Source organism: Heterocephalus glaber, unplaced genomic scaffold, assembly GCF_053883595.1.
Source record: "Heterocephalus glaber isolate CG9 unplaced genomic scaffold, H.glaber_assembly_v1.0 deba00001688, whole genome shotgun sequence".
NCBI lineage: Eukaryota > Metazoa > Chordata > Mammalia > Rodentia > Bathyergidae > Heterocephalus > Heterocephalus glaber.
The window spans coordinates 4043971-4065796 of NW_028258413.1; the positions used below are offsets into that span (position 1 = coordinate 4043971).

At 58.9% G+C, this 21826-nt stretch overlaps 1 protein-coding gene across 1 annotated transcript; it reads right to left on the reverse strand.

The window, feature by feature from the left end:
• Nucleotides 1-321: 321 nt before the first annotated feature.
• Hadh (hydroxyacyl-CoA dehydrogenase) lies at nucleotides 322-21786 on the reverse strand. Its single transcript, XM_004866221.3, has 8 exons — nucleotides 21557-21786; nucleotides 9855-9983; nucleotides 8527-8684; nucleotides 6279-6405; nucleotides 5393-5482; nucleotides 4432-4504; nucleotides 2476-2592; nucleotides 322-876 (listed from the first exon to the last, which is right to left on the reverse strand). Exons 1-8 carry the CDS (start codon nucleotides 21686-21688, stop codon nucleotides 758-760), a joined length of 945 nt encoding a protein of 314 aa, XP_004866278.1. The 5' UTR covers nucleotides 21689-21786; the 3' UTR covers nucleotides 322-757.
• Between the last annotated feature and the right edge of the window lie 40 nt (nucleotides 21787-21826).

A 21826-nucleotide genomic window follows, 5' to 3' on the forward strand; every position in this document is an offset into this window, starting at 1 on the left:
ACAAAACAGTCATTAGAAATCTAACCCTGGACACCAGACTAGGAACGCACTTGGGGAAGACCTGTCTGAAGGCTTCGATTTGAGACTCTGCGCCTGCCCTGTGGTGTCGAATCTCACCCTCGGGGCCAGGTCTGCTCTGCCTCAGGCAGGGTCAGGGTCTGGGCCTGGGAGTCGCAAGGCCTGTGGGGGGGGCCCAGCCGGTGGCCAAAGCAGCTCAGGTTACTTGTTACTTACTCCACCTTGCAGGCACAGGGAAACAGATGTCCTCATGCTGCCTCCGCCCTGTCACCCTCTGCCCACTGAGAGCCTCAGCCTTTGCACTTGAAATCACAGGTGTTTATTTCATTCAAAGTTTCGCAGACTGAAAGATTCATTCACCGGAATCAGGAGAGGTGTGCAGCACTGTTATCTCAGGGACAGAGCAGGAGAAGACTGGAGAGGGGCCTGGCGCTTCCCCCGCCGAGGCTGCTGATGGCCGGGATCCCCAACGAGCAGGTGTCTCCAGGCCCGGTGGGGCCAGGCAGTGCTTACAGGGAGGGGACAAGCGGCCCAGAGACTCGCCTGCCAAGGCACCAGGTATGAAGCTCTAGAGACACGCAGAGGCACAGACTACACGGACCGGCCTCGGTGCAGGGACCCAGGAGCCGGGCCGCGGGGCGGCAACACCATGCACACTGTGCCATCAGCTAGGCGAGCCCTGGCCGCGCCCCTTGCTCCGGCTGGCTGCAGGCCTGACGCGGTTCCGGGGCCTGCGAGGTCACTTGTACTTGTAGAAACCCTCCCCGGACTTCTTGCCCAGCTTCTTGTCCTCCACCAGCTTGCTCAGGGTGGGGCTGGGCTGGAACAGCGGGTTCTCCGCATCCATGTCGTGCCACCCTACAGAAGGAAACAAAGTGCGGGGCTCGCTCCAACTGCGGTGCTCCCAGCTGGCAGGGCGCAGTGTGTCCCGGGCCTGGCACCTGTGCTGCCCGGACGGATACTCCACGGCCGCAGTCAGCCAGGCTAGGCCGGGAGCTGAGAATACAGGTCCCAGTCACCAGCAGACCCTGTGTGTGCTGGCTCGGAGGCACGGCCTACTTCAGAGCCCTGGCTCAGGGTGTGACTGAACTCGGTCACTGCCCGGCAGCCTCACAAGGATGGGCCGCCTGCTCTCCCGGTGTGACTGCTTCTCTGAGACGCAGGCGTGGTGAACTGCGTTTCCCTCCAGCAGTCTAGGGCTGTTCTTTGTTCTGGTTTTGCAGGACTGGGCAGTGAAGCCTGTCCCCTCAAGCCGAGCTGCATCTCCAGCCTTTTAAAAACATTTTGGGACAGGGTCTCGCTAAGTTGCTAAGTTGCCTAGGGCTGGACTTGAACTTGCGATCTTCCTACCTCAGCCCCCCCCCCCCCCCACTACTGGGGATGCAGGTATTTGTCCCCACACCTGGCCGGCAGCCCACTGTGTTTATGTATGTTTGTACGTGTATATACATGTATGTATTTCTGCAGGCCCAGGATTGAACTCCAGTCCTTCACACGGAGATACATCACATCCCTGAATTCAATTTTTATTTTGAGGCAGGGTCTTGCCAAGCTGGTCAGGCTGGGCTTGAACTGTTTCCTCCTCCTCCTGCCTCAGCCTCCCAGAGTGCTGGGATTACCAAGCTTGACAATTATTTTTATCCTGTGTTCAACGGCACTACACTAATCTGAATATGTTTTCTTTTGTGGTTTTTTTTGGTACCAGGGATCGAACTTGGGTCCTTGAGCTTGTGCAGCAGGCAGTAAAACCACTGAGCTAAATCCCTGGCCCCCAAATTTATGTTTTAAAAGGTTGTCTCTCTTGATCAAATGGAGTCGGCGACAGAATGCCAGCGTACCTTGGTTGTTTCCTGACTCACACTGTGCCATGGCAGAGGAGCAGCCCTGGGGAGGCGGGCAGGGACCAGCCCCGAGGGGCTGCTCTAACCTCTGTGAACCCTCCAGTCTGACAGCTCCCACGGTACACATGCCACACCCTTCTCCTGGGACGGAACTCGGCTCTGCTGTGGCTGAACAGCCTGGACCCCAAGGTCCCCGGTGCCAGAGTCCAGTGCAGCCTGAGACCACTGCCACCTCAGGAGTGGGCTGCATCTCCAGGACTGATCTGTTCCCAGAGGGCGGTATACAGCAAGGAAGCCCACGCCCCACCTATAGCGTGGCCATCCACCTGCGCCAGGCTGTGGCACGGCAGTGGAAGCAGCACCCATGGGCCCTCCCTGCTTCTTCCTCTCATTCACATTCACAGTGCTGGCTGCAGTCCAGGGCCTCTTGTACGCTAGGCTGGCGCCACCCCGGTACCCTGGCCCCTCCTCTTCTGTGGCATTTCGTCCTAGCAACACAGGGTGGTCCAAGCTGCTGCTGAGGGCCCTGGGGGACTTGTTTTCAATCAGCTCAACAATCCACAGCCCGGACACTACTTCCTAGTGGCTAGGAAAGGCAGGGAAGACTCGGGCCTACCATCCATGATGAACTTGGTGGTGTCCAGCCCAACATAGTCCAGAAGCTCAAAGGGACCCATGGGGTAGCCGGCTCCCAACTTCATGGCCATGTCGATGTCTTCCTTGGACGCGTCACCTGTGGAGAGAAGAGTCCAAGTTCCCTTGTCCAGAGTCGAGTCAGGAGACCCTAGACGCGCACATTCAGTGTCCGTTGGCTAGGCCTCACAGGTGTGTGCTGCACAGGGTGCAGGCTCCTCCCACGGGGACAGGCAGCCAGGCTGGGGCTTCCAGCTCCACACCATCTAACGCTTTAGCAGAGTCCTGATTCCTCACTGGCGGTGAGCCACACCACATCCAGAGCCACAGCCACACCGACCCTCAGCTGGGGCCTTGGGGCAGAGCACCTGCCTCCAGCTCTGGCCCTGGGGTGGATCCCAGCACCATTTAAATAAGGGAGGGAAGGAGGAGGGGGAGGGGAAGAGGAAAAGGGAGGGGCAGGGAGAGGGGAAGGGAAAGGGAAAGAAAGAGAAAAGGAGAAAAGGGGGAGGGAGCAAGCTAGCTGCTGAAAGCCCAAAGCTGACTGAGCCACCACCGCCGAGAGGGCCAGGTGCTTTTCCCTGAACTGTCCCTGTCATGTGCTATCAGAACCACCCCCGTGTCCCTTCTCTGACGGCAGAAATGCGAGGGATCTGCAACAGCGGCGTGGATAATTTAGTTTCAGAGCATAAGGAAGCAGCTAAACACAGCGCTCAGAGGGCTGCACACAGAACCACTGCTCAGACCTCCCGAGGACTCCTTTCACACACAGCACTGACACCCTGCCAAGGAAACGGAGCAGCGAGAGGGGAGCGCTGGCTTTGGGCCTCAGAAAGCGCAGTGATCACTGCTGGGCCTCATGGGGCAGTGCACTGCTTGGCCCATTACTCCACTGCGGGAGGCACCAGGACCAGCCCCCGGGACAGCACAGCGCATATGGAGCTGCTCCAGGACTGAGAGGCGGAGGCCTGGGCTGGAAAGACACTGAGGCCACCCAGCAGGCGCGGACACGGGACAAGGAACGCTGCATGCAGGCTTCCCCACGCACAGCAGGCTCTCGAGGGCATGCAGGCGGCCTAGGGCTCTCCAGCCCCTCGGAGGCTGCAGGCAGCCAGGCCTTACCGTGTCTGGGCATGGAGCCCGACCTCGGTCCAGGCCTCTCCCTTCCTCAGCCGGGCCAGGGCTGCCAGCACTCGGATCCGCACAATGCAAGTCACAGACCACAGCCCGATGCTAATCTCGGGGTCCACACACACAGGCAGCACCACGCAGCAGGACGCAGCTGAGCATGGCGGCTCCGACCTGGCAGCGCTTCGGTGAGGCTTGGGGAGCAGCCCGGCTCACCTGGGGCTGCTCCATCTGCAAAGCGACACCGAGTCACAGAGCACCAGGAAGCGATCAGACAGCTCTGCAGAGTCGGCGCAGCCTACAGCTTCCGCTGTGAGTAACAGGGCAAGCGGGCAGAGCGGCGGGAGAAGGATGCGGGCGGGGAACGGTCACTGCGCCTCGGCTGCAGGCTGCCTACTCCTGAGCCCCTTTGGGGCCAGCTATGCGTCTGAGCATCTGACAGCGCCCCTGAAGCACACACACAGACACTGTCCTCTCCAGCTAAGCACCCCAATCCTACACAACGAGGAACAGCTTCCAGTGGGCCCTGAAACCCATGAGGCCGGGCCAGCCGGGGACCCACCCCGCCGCTTTCTCCTGCAGCTCTCCAGCGCCACCTGCCAGCCGCCCGGGGGCACTGCAGCCGGGGCTCGGGACGTGGGGCATGGGGCGTGGGGCCTGTGCCAAGGGCGAGCTCGCTCCCCACCTAGTGCGCGGTCACAGCTTTGGGACCTGGGAGCACGGTGACCTCTGCATCACGTGGGGCCGGGTGGGGAGCAGGGACATGGCGGGCTTCTCCGCCCTGCGTGACAGCCCAGACCCCAACGGGTACCTCGCTCGTACAGCCGGACCGCCTCCAGCAAGTAGGGCACCAGCAGCCTGTTCACGATGAAGCCGGGGGTGTCCTGCAGCAGACGACGACAGACCGTTCGTTACCCCAGCCCAGCCCGCCTGTGCCGCGCACCGTAGTCCAGTTTTTTAAACCGTGCCCAACACCTCAGTCGCCCCACAGGGGGCGCCCCTCCCCTCTCTCCCCTCCGGAACCGGCTGGACTCCCGGGACAGCACTCAGGGCAGCAGGGAACAGGTCTCCCCTGGCGGAGGTCCCTCGGGCCCGGCCCTGTGAGGACCCCTGCACCCGCAGCCACCCGACCTCGGCAGCAAGGCCACGCACCCCCAGGCGGGACGGGCCTGGACCCCGTCTACAGGGGCGGCTATTCGCTCGTGGGTCTGCACGACACCAGCGACACTGAGATCAACCAAGGCTCCCGGCCTGAGCGGGCTGCACCGGGCGCCCTGGCGGAGTCGCAGGAGCCACAGCGCCCGGTCCCTGTGCGGCAGGCAGGCGGCCCCAACCTCCCTGCCTGTTCTCAGCGGCTCAGGCACACGGGCGTCAACGCCAGCAATCAGCCCACGCGAGTCCTTCCAGGGCGCCAGAACCTGCCGGCCGCCCAGTTAACTCTCCACCCCCAGAGAGGCAGTAGGCGAGCGGCGAGGGGCAAACAGAACCCGGCATGGCGCAGCTTCCCCTGCTGCTCTGTGGGGCAGGGTCAGCCACACCACGGTGACCGCGACAGGAGCTGCTCGCCCCAGACCGGCGCAAGACACTGGTGCAGGCCGCCCGCCCGGCTGGCCGAGCTCCAGGGGCTGAGCCGGGCCTGCAGGTCCTACCCGGCGGGGCTCTGAGTCCCCCCTTGGCCGCTGCCGGGCCGCTCAAGTGTGGCAGGCGAGTCCCACTGGGCAGCACCCGGCAGGAGTTTGGTGGTGCCCGGGTCCCAGACGGCCGGACCCTACCTTGCAGGACACAGGGTGCTTTCCCAGCGTTCTGGCGAAGTCCAGCAGCGACTCGAACGTCCTCTGGCTGGTCATGGGCGTCTTGATGACCTGCAGCAGGGCAGCGTCAGGCCCAGCGCCCTCGGGACCAGACGGCCGGGCTCTGGGACCAGACAGCAGCTGAACACCCTCCTCAGGCCGTGCCCTGCTGCAGGGCGCAGAATCAGGCCTAAGGCACAGGGCAGCGTCCGGGTGGCTCTGCAGGCCCTGCCCAAATCCAGGTTCAAGCCCCGGCTGCCCGGGCACTGTGCAGAGAATAACTGTTACGCACTGGTCCTGTGGGCTCCAAGGGGCGGCGAGGACACCGGACCCCAGTGCCTGCTTCCCCTCCTGCCCTGCACCCCCCACACCCGGGCGCGGAGTCCGGCTGTGCTCTTTCGCTGGCCTCCAGGTGTGGGCACCGAGTCACACCGGCAGGGCAGCCCCAGCCACTCCCAGAATGCACCATCGGGGCCAGGCCTGGGGGAGGGGACTCAGTGAATGTAAACACGTGCACACATGCTCATACAGAAGTAAAGGGCAGCCAATTACTTCCCCCGAAGTCAAGGCGGGTGGGCTGGGCTTCTGCCTCCAACCGCCCACGTACTCTGGCTCAGCCCATCCAGGGCAGCGAATCCGATGCAGCGAGCCCCACCCGGCCCCATGATCACAGCCGCGGATCGACCCAGGGACAGACGCGAAGCAAAAGCAGAACCTGTGGAGCGTGTGCCCAGCTCTCCCGAGGAAGGCTGAGCGGGTCAGAGTCCGCTGTGGACAGCAGGGACCAGGTTCATCCTCCCTTCAGCCCCATGCTCCGGGTCCACCCTCCCAAGGTCCCGAGCGAGGGAGAGGAGCGCGGCCCACTGACCTCCACCAGCTTCATCACGGGCACAGGGTTGAAAAAGTGGAGGCCGGCAAAGCGGTCCTGCCGCGTGGTGGCATTGGCGATGCTGGTGATCTGCAGGGACGACGTGTTGCTGGCAAAGATGGTGTGCCTGCAGGACAGCGGGCTGAGTGCACCGGGCCTGGGGGCGGGAACTCCCACTGCCTCCGTGTCCGGTCCACCGCAGAGGCAGCAGGGCCGCAGCTCACAGGCGCCGGCGGCCGGCCCTCCAGTGCCAGCCCCAGGTCACAGTGACCTGCTGGGCACAGCTCGCCAACCTCCCTCGCGTGCAGGACAGGCTTGCTGCTGTCCCCTGCAGCCCCAATTCCACGCTTGGAAGGAAAGGGAGGCGGCGGGCCACAGGACAGGCCTGCCGGAGACCGGACTGACAAGAGAACGGTGGACCCGGGACCTGTAGCTAGGTGAAGCCAGCACCTCAGGAGGGGGAGGCTTCCTTTCCAGTTCGTGCAAATTAAAATGAAACGGAAGACACTGCAGCACCCTCGAGAAGTCCGCTAGGGGAGGGAGGCTGGGGCGCAGCGACCCGTTCAAGTACTGCTTACAAAGAGCCGGAAAACGCTGCGCCCTGGACCTCGGGGTGGACAGAACAGTGCCCGCCCGTTAAACCCACCCTGCCTTAAGCCAGGGCTTGGCTTCTCCGGCTCCCAGGCGGACGGCTGGGCTCTCCTGCAGCGCCACTTGGCGGATGGGAGCACACACCAGCCGGCCCAACTCCAGGTTCCAGCCTTCTTGCGGGGTGGGGGGCCCTGCTCCGCCCTGCTCAAGAGAGCCGCCCGAGACAGGGAACGCGTGGTAGGCAGTGTGGCGCCGGGCAGGCAGCCCAGGTCTAGCTGTGAGCTCTGCTGAACAATGGGGCTGGCATGTCTGCAGTGAGCCCCGGGACCTCTGTCCTGCACACACGGCTCGCACCCCTCCTATCTGCGCTTTCTGATGCTCAAGCACCCCCAAATCGCTTTTCATCCTAGAGGTAGCAAAAGCAAACAGCATAGCAGGATAAGGGAGCAGCACAGCCCGGTCCTAGGCTCCTGCCTGCAGAGAGGGGTGCTGGGAACTGGGGACAGCAGAGACGGGCCTCACTGCAGCCCAGCAGGCTTCATCACTGCAGTGTCCTCCCCGAACAGGTCCCACCGGAAGGAGCCCCTAGCAGGAGTCGCCTCGGTAGGTCTGCTCTGAGAAGGCCAGCAGGCTGCTGTGCCAGCACACACCTGCAGTCCCAGCCACCCAGAGGCTGAGGCAGAAGGATCGACTGAGCTCACAAAGCGCCAGTCCAGCATGGACACAGGGCAATCCCGAGCCCCAAGAAGACAACTTGGCCTTCGCAAGTGTTCCATGGGGTAGCGACCGAAACTCAAAGGGGGCGTGTGGGGAGGGTGCCAGCAAGCAGCGAGGCCACGTCTCTGGCTGTGCCCTCCTGCTCTTGAGTCACTGCTTCCTGTGAGCTCCAGCGACAGAGCCTGCACGTGCCCCACAGAGCTGCCAAGGCCTCAGCCCTGCTGACCGGAAGGCCACAGAGCCCTGAACATGGGTCACAGTGCTGGCCCCGCCTCTCAATCCTCTCCCTGTCGCTGTCACCAGAGTGGCTGCCCGCGCAGTACTGCAAAACCCCCAGGGCTGCGCTGAATTCTCCAGGGCGCCCACCGGGTCCCGCGCCCATCCACACAGCATCCCTGTCCTTGTCAGGCGTCTCTGCCACCCCACCGCACTCTGCCCAGCAGTGACACACAGGTGACACGGGCAGGGCTGCACCAGCACCAGGCCCCACTGTGACTCTCCAGCAGGACGACACAAGTGTCCTCTTCAGCCCACTGGCGTCGGCTGAGTCCCCCTTGCCAAAAGCCTTCTCTAACTGAGATGGGTGACAGGTGCACATGGGTCAATGACAGCCGGGTCACACGCTCTCCGAGGCCCTGGACTGGAGCTGAGCTGCTGGCGGTGTGGGCAGCATGAGGCTGCCGCCCCGCAGTAAGCCGGGCAAGGGTGAGCCCCGGTGACGCTCCAAGAGGGTTTCTGCTGAAGCTGGAAAGCGCTCGACACAGCCATTGAGCCCTGGAGCTCTCCACACCACGGGAATGGGGACAGGGTCAGATGGGAGCCTGTGCCCCAGAAGCAAATCGGGAGGGTGGAGGGCAAGGAATGGGCTGGCTCCTCTGGGGGCTGCTGAGGACCCAGGAGGGGCCGGGGGGCCGTGGGCAGGGGTTCGGGGGCCACGTACTCAGCTGCGAACTTGTCCAGCCTCTGGAAGAGCTCGTTCTTCACCTGCAGGTTCTCCACGATGGCCTCCACCACCAGGTCGGTGCTGTGCACCACGGCCACGGCGTCCGTGCTGGTCGTGATGCTGCTCAGGGTCTTGGCCACGAACTCATCGGCAGCCTGAGGCAGCAGGAGGAGGGGCCATCACCTTGGGCCCTGCTGCAGGGCGGGAGGCCTGGCCTGCACACCCAGGGACGCACGGTCAGCCCCCTGCCTTCTCCCAGTTTGCAGACACGCATTTCCTCACCTGTGTTCACAGCACCCTCACTGCCCGCTGGACCAGGTGTGATCAAAACACATGCCGAGTGTTTAAATTAAAATGTTATTACAGTGAAAGACACACTGCCATGAACCCCACTCAAAAGTCCCCCTCCTTTCAGACACACTCATCCCATCGTCCTGGCTGCCTCCTACAGCAGCTCTGGAGGCCTCTTTCCTGAGGGTCTTTAGCTGCACTGTTGTGGCTGCCTCGATGTCCTGAATGGATTCAAAACACTGACCTCTCATGGGCATTCTGACTTTGGGGAAGAGCCAGAGTTGCATGGTACCAGATCCGTGACACACTGTTGTGTTTTCACAAGCCTGCTCGACCTCTGGATGCCATTGGAAGCTGCTTTCACCATACTTTTGATCCCACCTCGCAAAGACACTCAGGAAAGAGGACTTGCAGAGGAGCTTCAGAGCAGCAAAAAGGATGGATGAGTGTGTGCAAACCAGGACTGTGAGGGCATCCGTGGTGCTTCTGACCCTGCTTCTGCTCCGGAAGTGGACTCCTCGCCTAGGCGCCCCTCCTCCATCCCAGGGCGCGACCAGACACTGCTGGGCACCGGAAGTTCCTCTAGATATCTCACTATTTTGTGGGTGCCTTGCTAACACACAGGTCTCTTCCTCTATCTCCCTTTCCCCTCCTCTTGGAAATCGGTGTTGCTCCACCCCAAGCTCTCAGTGCTCTTCTGGTATGGGTTTGTCGCCTGCAGAAAGAAACTTTCTCCTTGACCTCAAATCCTTTACTTCTTTTTTTTTTTTTTTTTTTGGTACCAGGGATTGAACTCGGGACCTTGCACTTGCAAGGCAGGCACCAGAACCACTGAGCTAAATCCCTGGCAAATCCTTTACTTCTGCTTCCTGACCTGCCCGATGCTGGTGACACTGTAGCAGCCTACAGTCACAGGGAAATGAGTTTTCCGCAAACTTGAAGCCCATGCACACACATGGGGTTAAGCAAGGCCAGAAGCCTCACGAACACGAAAGGTCAGAGGACTGGGCCCAGGGTGTCGGGGTGGGACCGACCTTGGGGTTTTCTGCAAACTTCTTCTTTGCCACCTTCCTCAGGCTGTCCTCGATCCCCTTTCTGGACCTGGCCAGGATGTCCTCGGTTTGGTCCACCAACACCACTGTGTGGCCAGTGGCTGCAGCAACCTAGAGCAAAAGGGGAAAAAGAATGGCTTTGTAAAAGAAGGAAAGGGAAAGCAAAAAGAAAAGCCTCATTCCATGAGAATCCCACCACCCTTCCAGCAGAGCAGGACTGTGAAGGGTAAGCTGACATCCCACACACTTCCGGCCGAGCAGGCCTGTGACCCTGCCGTGGAAGCGAGCAGCCTTCATGGCCTGGAGAAGGCAAGGACTCCCCACGGCCAGACGGCAGGTGGAGGCAAACCCTTCCTGCGGCAACTCGGAGTGCTCTAAGCCCACGCCGTCCACCCCGCAGGCCCTGCTGCATGCGGCTGCTCAGCAAAGGGACACGGTGACCAGCCCCTCCGCCAGCCCTGCCCACTCCGACCTCTCCCTCAGAGCCGGAGCCCCGGGTCCACCCGGCCCTGGTCTCGGGCATCCCCCCTCAGAAGCAGACACTGTCACAGGGCAGGAGAGGACCCTGTCTCCATGGCCAGGGACAGGGTCTCCCTATCACCGCAGCACACAGTGAGGGCCACCAGGTCCCCTAGGGACAAGCGCGAGTGGGGTGGCGCAAGGCCCAGAGGACACCGGGCGCCACCACCGTGGAGAGCTTGCACCGCTGAGGGGCTGGGGACCCGCTGGGTGCCAGTCACTGCAGCAGGCGGCCCAGAGAGGAACCCACAGAGAAAGCAAGAGCAATGCCTCAAAGGAGGCGGCTCCAGCTCCCCAGACAAGATTCCTATGTCAGTCGGTCCCGGGCCCCGTCACCACACCCTGGACACGGCTGCGTCGCCTGCGGGGCCCTGGGGGCTGGCGGGACAGGGCCACTCAGAGCAGGGCGGAGGGGTGGACTCGGACCCAACAGGCCGGGCAGGGGCCTGGGACTCACACAGCAGGGTGGCTGGCGCCCACCGTGCCCAGATGCCACGCACCTGCACCCACTGCTCATGGACCTGTGCAGCTGGCCACCTGGCCCTACCGAGGGTCGAAGGGCGCGGGCAGAGGTGCCTCACCGACCACCCCGAGAGCCCAGATGCTGTGAGGCTGTGCGTCCTGCCAGCCCCGGGAGGGGGCCCTCCTTGCACCTCAGACCCGCCTGCTTCTGCCTCGCCTCCTCCTGACTCGGGCTGACTGCGCGCTGGGGCCTGTCTGGGACCCACCATACCTGGGGGACCCCAACACGGACACGAAGAAACTCAGACTCCAGCTGCAGCAGGTGAGGAAATGGACCTGCTCCGGGGTGGGCAGCAGGGGAGAAGGTGACAGAGGGTGACGTTGCCAAGGGGGACATTACCCGCCAGGCAGGGGCGGGCAGAGGCCACTGTGGGGACTTTTCTCCACCCTCTGCCCCGGCCATACCTGTTGGTCTGAGCAGTGAGAAGCCCGCATCCCCTCCCAGCCCGTTCCAAACCCTCCCTCTGGCACCCACACACAGCTCCTCACCTCGGAGGAGTCGAGATTTAGGCACACCTGGCACAGAATGGTGGACAGCTTGGGGACAGGGACAACAGGGGCCGTCCTTCTCTTAGGGAGCTCGAACCCACTGAGACAGCAGAGCAGAAAGAGCTCATGGCTCGCCAGGCAGGAAGCAGAGCAGGGACCAAGAGAGGAGTCACCTCTCCCAGCAGGCTTCGCCTCTCAACATCTCAGCCAGCCAGAAACCCAGCAGCGGCTGGACCCAGTGCCACACGCCCACAACTGTCACCTCCCAGAGCCACAGCATCCTCTCTCCCGAGTGTCTATTTGTGCTGACCCAGCCGTCCTGATGTCCCAAACAGATTCAAAACATTGACTTTTTATGGTCATTTTGACTTCGGGGAGGAGCCAGAACTCACACAGGGCCAGAAAGACAACTTCTAGAACTGCGTCCAAAAGTGGCCTGCCTGATGGGGTGTGTTCAAAGTGAGCAGGAGCCTTGAGGATTAACGGCAATGCGCCTTTCACTGTGATAACTCAAGTATTCACTGTTCATCTCGATCACCCCTTGTCTTTCCTTTTCTTTTTGGTACCGGGGATCGAACTCAGGACCTTGGCTTGTGAGGCAGGTGGCAGAACCACTGAGCTAAACCCCCGGCCTTGCCCCTTGTGTCTTCTTATTGTTCCCCTTCCAATTTTCATTTTCAGGTTTTCTTTCCTACATCCTTCCATTTTCACCAACAGGCCCGCACCTTGTCCACTGTAAAGGGAGGAAGGAGAAAGGGGGTTGAGGGTGTATTCGTCACTTTCTCGATGCTAGGACAAAATCGCCAACACCCACAACTTAGAGGAGGAGGAGGAGGTCCCATGCAGAACTGGCTGGCTCCTAGGCACCATCAGCAGGGTGGGACAGCACTGCAGGGGACAGCTGTCACCCCAAGACAGCCCGGAGCAGAGAGAAGCAGGCCCGGGAGAGCAGCACACCCTGCCAGCACGCCCTGGTGCCCCCTCCAGCCAGGCGCTGCCTCCTGAGGCACATCCGACCCTGCGCGTCTCAGCAGAGGGGTCCACTGGGAGCGTGGCACCCCCACGCCCCAGCACCTCCCAGAGGCAACCTCTGCACACGAGCCCTCCGGGACACTGTAGATCCAAACCGAGGGGGACTTCCTGAGCTATGTGAAGCTGGCTCTGGCCTCACCATCAATGTCCTTCCATGACGGCAGCATGACAGTATGTGGAGGAACAAGTTGTAGAACTGGACTTCTAGGCTGAAATCATCACTCTAGGTTTTGCACGGGACTGCAGATGTGCTGGGACCAAGAGGTGAGCCTAAGCAATAAATAAGCCATGAGCACTCCTCCCGCATGGAAGGGGCGAGGTGCCTCGCCAGAGCGAGAGGAGTCTGTCCACCTTCCACAGCCTCTACGTGACAACACAGGGTCCCTGCCTCAGGAGGACACACGAGAAGACCTCATGAGACACCAGATGCTGGCGCCCTGACCCTGACTTCCCAGCCCCCGGAACTGTGACCTTCTAGGTTACCTCGTCCCGGGTACTACAGCCACACAGAGCCAACCGAGGCACTGCCTGGCCAGCCACTACCTGTGAGTCTGGTCAGGGCTGACAACAACACTGTCTCAGGGCACTGTGAGGTCACCGGGGGGTCTGGGAAGGTCCCCAAAGGAGGTGGGGCCTCATCTCAGCCCGGGAAGGCTCTTGCCTGCGCTTCAGGAAGTTCAGTCTGGGGAGGCAGATCAGCCAGGCGGGATCAAAGCTGCACTGAGTCCAGGAGCTCCAGGGGAGGCTCACTAGGCTCTGGGGCCGGGGGTACTCATGTGCTGGCGCACTCAAGATGGGCGAACCGGATGTCACTGTTTACGTCGTGCCCGTCAGGTTACCCACTAGTGGGCTCAAGCAGAACCTGACTTCACCAGCCAGGTTAAAACGCATGCATTTGAAGTTTACAGAGACGGTGCCAATTTCTTTGAGGGTTGAAGTGCACAAAATCTGTGGGTTTACAGTGGTGGATGTATGGACTCCCTGTGTCTTTACGACTCAGGAATTGGTGCGTGAGGCCCTGGAAGAAAGTGAGGCCCTGAAAGAAAGTGAGGCCCAACCGCGTCACAGCTCCACCCCGCCGGTGTCCTTGTCTCTGTTCAGGCCCCCCCAGCCCCAGTTCTTCCGTCCTGCCTCAGTGAGGGTTGAAGACGTTAACGCACTAGGGCGGGGTGCAGCTCCATGGCAGAGCATGGTCTGGGCTGGGTTTAATGCCCAATACCGAAAAGTAAAAGTAAAAGGAGGAGGCAGAACAGGAAGAGCAAGAAAAACTGAACTCGGTGAAAGTGCTCAGACCAAGGAGGGGCACCTGGAAGGTACTGAAACTGCCACCACTGCTGTGCTCTACACCCGGCCACTCGGCCTTAACCTAGGAAGATGGCGGCTGCCGCAGTCTGTGCAGCTGTGAGGTGATGCCACCAAGGGGTGCTCGTAAATGGGAACTTCATTTCCTGCAATTCTAAAGGCACGGGGGCGGGGCGGGGGGTTCCCATCTGGAGAGGGCCTTGCCCTTCGTCAGGGAGGGCCCTGGAGGGATGGGACCAGGTCCTCAGATGGCAGAGGGACAGCAGCCGTCTATAGGCACTAACCCTTTCAAAAGGCAGGGTCCTACTGCCCATCTCTTCCTACAGACCCCTTATACTGCTGCCCTGCGCGATGTCACTTGAGTTTTCATCTAATTTGTGCTGCTGGACTTCAAATTCCCTCATGGCAGAAACAGACTTGGGGGCCAGGATGTAGCTCAGTGGTTCCTCGCCTGCCTGGCAAGTGAAAGGTCCCGAGTTCGACTCCCAGGACCAGGGGAAAAAAAAGAATCAGATGTGGACTTGCATCCTCAAGGATGTCATGTGCCTTGCACACTGACTGCTGATGACAGGCACACAGCGACCCCGGGCTGGATCCTTCCCAGACACTGCTGTCCCTGCTCCCCGCTGCACTCAGGAACAGCTCACCTTTGCGACCCAACACATCTCTCCCTCAGTCACAGCCTTCTCCAACATCTGCAGAGTCCCGCGTACCTCCACTGACACACAGGCGGAGCAGGCCTTTTGTGTAGGACTTGAATAAAAGGGCAAGTGCTGAACTGACAAGAGCTACCAGCTGCCGTTACCGAACAGCAGCCCAGCCTCTGGGTATTAATGCAAAAAGGAACTGACTTCGGGCCACCTCAGTAACACTGTCACAGATGTGGCCGGTAACACCCGGAACAGTGGAGAAATTTCAAATACAGAAGATGAAGAATAAATGGGAAGGGGGATTTCACTGACACCAACTTTGGATTAGAAACTCAATACTTCAGGACCTTTCTGAAACACCTGTTGCGTCATCTACTTCTTCAGGTTCTGAAGCTGCTGTCACTGCAAATGCCAATCAAGGGTGGCTCTGGCACACACCTGTCCACACATGCGTAAATGCTGTGTAGCACATACATTGCACACATCAATCCTGTGGCGCACACTTTGTAATGGCCTTTTCCTAGACCCTAAGAAATAGATCCCATCTGTTACATCACCTCCTAGTGTCCAGAGCCTTCCCTTAGCTGGGGACAGAAATCAGTGGTGCAGCTTGCCTAGCATGTGCAGGGCCCTGGGTTCAAGCTCTAGTGCCACCAAAAAAATCCAAAAAGTTACCTTAAGGTGGCATCGCTCAGTTGCTCATCCTGCATCCTGGAGGCGACAGCAGGTGGGCAGCGAGCTGTCTGTCCCCCTAGACAGGGGCTTCTCCAGAGCAGCGGCCACCTTACCCCACCCCAGTGCCGAGCACAGACACACTTCACACTCGCGAAATGAACACACGGTGACACTGCTGCTCTTTGAAAGCTTCAACCTGTAAACTATTTTAGAAATAAGTTTCAAGAAATTACTGGTTTTGTTGCTAGAAACCCTATGTAATAAGCTTTTTTTTTTTGGTACCGAGGATCGAACTCGGGTCCATGCGCTTGTGAGGCAGGCAGCAGAACCACTGAGCTAAATCCCCGGCCCTGTGATAAGCTTTATATAAACTTTAAGTTATGTTAAGATTATGAGAAATTGTATTAATAGTTTGAAAAGGATAATGAAAAAAAAGAGAGCTACTAGCAGGTGCTTGAGTCAATTATTAGGTGGAAGAAATGTGGTCCAGAAGCCTCCGTTACTTTCAACTACGGCTTTCTGGCACCAGAGGCTGGAACGCTGGCCCGGGGAGCCCGAGGGCAGCACCACATGCGGCTGGGGAGAAATCAACATCCTTACGCGAACGGACTTGTGTTTGATTCACCCAGCACCTACATGTGTCTCGGCCCTCTGGGCAAAGCCGGGGACAAGCGACCCCGTGTCTGCCGTCTTGGGGCTCAGATCACGCACGGCCAGATGCAGGCGCAGCCCCTCCCACACAGGCTGCCCTGTCCACCCAGCCCCTCCACCACCAAGGCTCGGTTCAGGGTCAGCCAGGGCGGTTCTCCTGCCAGGCTGACATCACAGCCACCCGTTTTTAGGGATCCCACGGTGGGGGCCTTCAGCCTTTATGATCATGAAACCCTTCTCCACAGGAAGGCACAGAAGAGACCCACGCATAAACACAAAGGTAGACAGCAAGGGGGCCAGTCGGGGCCTCATGGAATCACAGCACAGCGTGGGAACCTGTGTCACACCTGGCAGAACGGTCACCGCATAAAGCAAGACAAGCACGTTGTGGCGGGGATATGGAGAAATATGAACACTCGTGTACTGCCTAAGGGATGTGAATGGAAATTCTTCAAAAACCTAGAAAGAGGATTCCCATTATCACTGCCGGGAGTCTAGCAGGCTGGGGGAACTGAGGTCAGCAGGTGCAGGCGGACAGCATGCTCGGTCTCATGGGGCTGCCCGGTGCCCTGTCTGTCGCTCCTGCAGTGCCCAGGACAGCGACTGCAGCTTTCGGGCTCTGCTCCTCTCCACACTCGCTGCTGGCGTCTCCACAGGGCGCTCTGGGCCTGGGTGGCTGTCCTGGGTCCACACACCCCATCTGCCTCGCCAGGCTCCAGGTGAGCTGCAGCTCCTCTCTGGGCAGCTGGGCGAATCCACCTGGTGGCAAAGGCCCATGAGGGACGGCAGCCCTTTCCAGCAGGGGAGCTGAGGCCGCTCCTGTAAACTCGGAGCAACCACATTACCCAGGGCTCAGTAGAAAAGAATTTCACAGCTCCTGGCTGCAACAAAAGCAAGAGCATGCACACTTCTGCAACTGTCCAATGACACCACCTAAGCCTGGCTGCTAGCTTTCTGGGAAGAAGCTATCAGGGTGGAGGAGGAAACCACCAGGAGAAACCACTGCCCCAGGAAGCCCAGACTGCTGTGTGCGGGGCACCGAGCAGAGGGGAGCCACGGACCACCTGCACCCAGCAAGGCTAAGAGGCGCAGCCTATCAGGACGAGTAGGGTCTCTTTCTCCTCAAGACCAACCCGGAGCTGCCACAGCAACGCAGGTCCCACAGCGGCCCAGGAGCCACAGGGCCAGTGACAGTGCTCCGGGGCAGGGCCGAGGCCTGTGACTTGTCTCCCAGCATGAGTCTGAAGGACAAGGGTAGTCACTGAGGCAGAAGCTTCCGAGCACAGGTGGAGGGGGAAGGGTGAGGCGAGCCCCTGGCTCCACAGGGACTCGGCAGCCGGGACCTGAGTCGGGGTGGAGGGAGGGTGCCCACGAGGGTCCTCTCCACAGATGCTGTGCAGATCCCACCGGCAGCTGCAGAGGCCGGCACAGTGCAGAAGCCCAGCTCCGGCCCAGCTCCGCCCCCGGAATCAAGGGTCAGAGCAATTACAATGGTGATTATACATTGGTCACGGGAGAGCCATGGGAGTGCTGTGGACAGAACAGTGTCACGACTGCAGGGAGCTGAGGGCCAGGACTCACGACAATAACCAAGAAGAGCCAACCAGGGACGAAGATTACTATCTTGTTTTCCCCCCCGGGTACCGGGAATTGAACTCAAGACCTTGAGCTTGCCAGGCAGGCATGGCACCACTGAGCTATATCCCCAGCCCAAGATTATTATCTTTCTACAACCCACATACATACATTTAACATTTCCAAGGTTGGATGAGCTCCCCATCCTTCATCTTCAAAGGTGAGAATTTACAGAGACCCCTGGGTTAGAGCTGAGAGATCTACATAAAAGCAGCCAGAAGTTACTGAGCATCACTGCTCAGACACTACCTGAAGCACGAGCACCTAACAACGCCTGCAACGCTCACAACCACAACGGTGGACAGATGTCACTGTTCCTGGACAGGGGCAAGGAGTCCAGCACCGAAGGCCAGGTGCTGACTGGCAGGCACCTCCTCACACCCACACCCTCAGCAGATCAGCATCATCAGCACCTGGGGCAGGCGGAGGCGACCAGGCAGCCAGCTACGCACTGCAGGGCTGGGCAGTGAGGCGTGTGTCACTAAGGCAGATAAGGCAGGACAGAGGGGGCCAGGAAACCAGAAGGCCAAGCCACTTCCACTGCACAGAATGTCCCCGGATGTTCTGAGGATGACGGTTTCTCCAAAACCATCCCAAGGCTGGCGACTCATCTACCGATGGAGAAGGACTCTCATGGAATTAAGCTGCAGCCCAGAGTTGTCCCCTCCTGTGAATCAAAACAAACCCTCCATAATGCACTGACAGCAGGGAGCACAGAGCTGGCTCCCTGTGCCCTGCTCCAGAGCCCTGAAACTTCTGGGTCTCTGCAGTTTTTGAAGCAAACTTCAACAGGTTTATAACTTATTGGGCAGGAGAAATGAATAAGTTAAGCATACAAAGCAGCCCGACTATTCTTCCACCCACCAGGGGTCCAAGAAAGCTGCTGGTGACCAACTCTGTGAAGGTGGACAAGCTTTCTGGTCCCCTGGGGGCTCACTCAGCATCAAGAGGAAGACAAAGGTGAGGGAAATGTGCCCCTGGAGCTTAAACCATTCCCGTACCCCCAAACTGTTTTAATAGCTTACTCTTGGCTTTTTAAAAGGACAGGAAAAAAAAAAGCTTAGGGCAGGGGATTTAGCTCAGTGGTTCCGGCACCTGCCTCACAAGCACAAGGTCCCCAGTTCAATCCCCAGTACCGGAAAAAAAAAAAAAAGCTTAGGGCAGGATGAAGTCACCCCTACTCTCCTTCAAATTGCAAACCTCTGACTGCCCCTAAAGTGTCATGTGCTAAAGAGAACGGTGCAGGTAACAGGAAACAGACAGAGGCTCTGCAATCAAAGGGGACAGGGCTGGAGGGAGGAAGGAGGGAAGGGAGGGGAAACAGAATGAAGGTGAGCTATGAACACGTACCCAGTGCCCACGATGAACGTGATCATTATGTGCAAACACCAATCTGTCCCCACTCGAGGCTCATGTAATGCGAGGAGCCCCTCTGTTCGCCTGTTTAGCCCCCTGAAGATAAATTGGCAATCAAAGGCAGGTGAGAAGTAGATGCCAGACAAACACAGAACCCAAGTTAACTCACTTAAACACTTAACTGCAGCCTCAGGGATTTTAAAATTTAAAACAAACAAAAGAAATGACAGGTAAAGCAGATGCTCTTTGAAAACACACACATTAACAACAGCTTGTACTTTGGTCAAATATAATTAAGCACAGGCTCTGCTTATCTAAAATTATTTAATTGCTCGACAAATGCATCAGGGGCCTGTAAGACCAAGTGACATCTTATCTTGCTCAGCACTAACTTGGACACATTTTTAAAATTGAAATTGTAAACAGAATGGTCACTTGATCACAATTGAAACTACTTCCAAAAGAGCTCGGGAGAACGCAGCTAAACGTGAAGCAGGAGCAGAACCTGAAGTCTAGTTTGTTCCTGTCCTGTAACAGCTGTGCCAAGGTGGGACAGGGAACCGGGCAGCAGAGGGGAGGTGCCCTCCCTCTGCTCAGTGTCCTGAGCACAACGTGGTGCCAGCTGGCACCCGAGTTCATGACTGGGCAAGAAGGGACAGGGACTCTGACCACTATTCCCCAGGTGGTCATTAGGGGCCTCCCTGGGAGTCAAAGGGAACAGATGGTGCGGAAAGGCGACTAGGACAGGACGGGGCATCACCGCGGGTTAGAGCTGCTGACCTGTGAGCTCTTCCTGCAAGCGCCCCAGACACTGCGCTAATCACCCAGTCCTCTGCAGTCCTACCAGGCAGTGTCAGTGAGAGGCCTGAGAGACAACAAACGCGGGCACGGTGGCTAAGTGACTGCTACTGCAGCGTGGGGCAGAGCGCCATGCAGACCATTCACCTCCTCGCACTGGACTGAGCCCTTCTATACTCAGCACACAACCGCTCATCAGTCAGGGGTGCTCAGCAGGCCAGAGACTCACTACCCTGTGCCAACAGCGGCTGGCCAAGGAGCAAAAAGTGAGGCAAGACAGCACAGGACTGCTCACGCCGCACAGAGGGAAAAACCGGGTGTGCTGCAGAGCTGTCTGCAGAGAACCCTGCAGAGCTGTCTCGCAAGGAAGCACAGCATCACAGTTGTTACCTGAAGTGAGTGTGGCTCTCTAAGCCGTGTTAGGTTAAGGACGGAATTACTATTCCTTACGACTGTCCACTACGCACTTGTGGTCCTCACTACCTTTTGCAGTGACAGTTGCTTCCAATCTAGGAAGTACATACCTTTCTTTTTTCCCTTAAATTGGACAAATCTCAAGGATTTAATCCCCAAGTCTATGTTCCCTATCAGTGTCAATCATTTCTCCTTCCTCTTTCCTTTGGTGAAAGTTGCAACACCGTACGTGTAACTTTAGGCGCTGTCTCCGTCCCTTTTCATGCAGCACAACACGGAGCCAATGATGCACACAGCATTCTAAGAACAAAGCAACCTGGTTTACACAAAAGCACTATGTATTTCTTCTTCAGGTTCCAGTTCTTTCCCACTGCTCTCTTCAAGGACCCCATCCAAATAGTGTCCAGACCTTGTCTGACACCGTTACTGGAGGCAAAAGGCCCTAATAGCTTACCAAGATGTTGTTTAAATGTTTTTAACAAATACATTGTTTTATTCCTTTCCCCAACAAATCTCAAAACCTCACAGCCTTGGGAGACTAGCACGGCAGAGGGATACAGGATACTACAAGTAAACCTTCTCTTGGATATAATGTGCAAAACTCTTAGGCCGAAGGGAATTACTCGTCTTGGCATGTGCACTTATTAGGACACCATAGGCCAGCAGCCAGGGCATCCACACAGTAAAAAGGACAAGGTTTGTGGGCTGGGAATTCAGCTCGGCGGCACAGTGCCTGCCTGGCAAGCTCGAGGTCCTGAGTTTGATCCCTGGTACCGAGAAAAAAAAAGGGGGGGTTCTAAAAACATTATCTCAGAAGATACGGGAGACACTGAGTTAAAGAACTAGTATTGGTGATAGGCCAAACAGACTAACTACAGGGTCATCACAATCAAGTTAGTAAATTGACAAAAAATAAAAACTGCAGGAAGCAGAAATGCAAGCAGCATGATTTATTTTAAAAAATCAAGCAAAAAATATCAATGACAAATCGAACTCTTTCATGCTTACAGCCACTGGGCTCGAGGATACCCTCTCTAGGAAAAATTAAAATTAGGTGACCATAACCACCTCCCCTACTCCTGACAATTCAAGCTGCAAACGACCGAAAGTCTAAGAATATAATCATAATTGCTAGGATATGAAAATCAAGGTTCTCCAATGTGAGTGGGAATGTAAGGGGGCACAGGGACAGGGACAGACTCCAGGCATTACAGCATTCCGGCCATAAATTGCACAACCGACCGTGAACCCCGGCCGGCTGGTACAGGGCCGAGTCCCCAGCAGATCAGAGCCTCCCGGGCCTCCGGCCGGTGCGGACCTCCGCACCCACAGACGAGATCGAAGGTCACCGCGGCCGCCAAGCAAAGCCGGGCCGGGTGCCAGGCTTGCAGGCTCGGGTTAGAGACGCGAGGGCCTCAGCTGCTCGCGGTGACCCGGTAACCCCTGGGACCCGCGGAGAGGCGGAGGCCGCTCCGGAGCGAGCGCGGCCGCGACAGAAGAGCGGCTCTAAAGGGCCAAGAGCGGGCCGGGCTGCAGGAGCCCCGTTCGCCTCGCACATGGCCGCCGAGCTCGCGCCGCGCGGTCCCGAGCGCGCAGCATGCCGGGCAGGCGCCAGCGCGGGCCGGGCCGCCCGCCGCTCACCTGAGCGATGCCCGCGCCCATCAGCCCGCCGCCGATGACCGTCACGTGCTTGACGACGATCTTCTTGGCCGAGGCCGAGGCGGCGGCCGCGGAGGACACGGAGCGCACGAAGTGGCGGGTGACGAAGGCCATGGTGTGGCGCGGCTCGGCAGCGGGACCGACCAGGACAACGACCAGGACAGCGGGCCACGGGCGAGCGATCTCTGCGCGCCGAGGCCCCGCCTACTCGCGTCCCGGCGCGCGCGGCGTCGCTGGTGGGCGGGGACTCTC

Coding starts and splice junctions, on each gene's coding strand:
- Hadh (XM_004866221.3), bottom strand. CDS start 21,688: ATGGCCTTCGTCACCCGCCACTTCGTGCGCTCCGTGTCCTCCGCGGCC. Junction 8,685..9,854: donor AGTTTGCAGAAAACCCCAAG/GTCGGTCCCACC, acceptor CTGCTGCCTCAG/GCTGCCGATGAGTTCGTGGC. Junction 6,406..8,526: donor CTGGACAAGTTCGCAGCTGA/GTACGTGGCCCC, acceptor GCTGTCCTGCAG/GCACACCATCTTTGCCAGCA.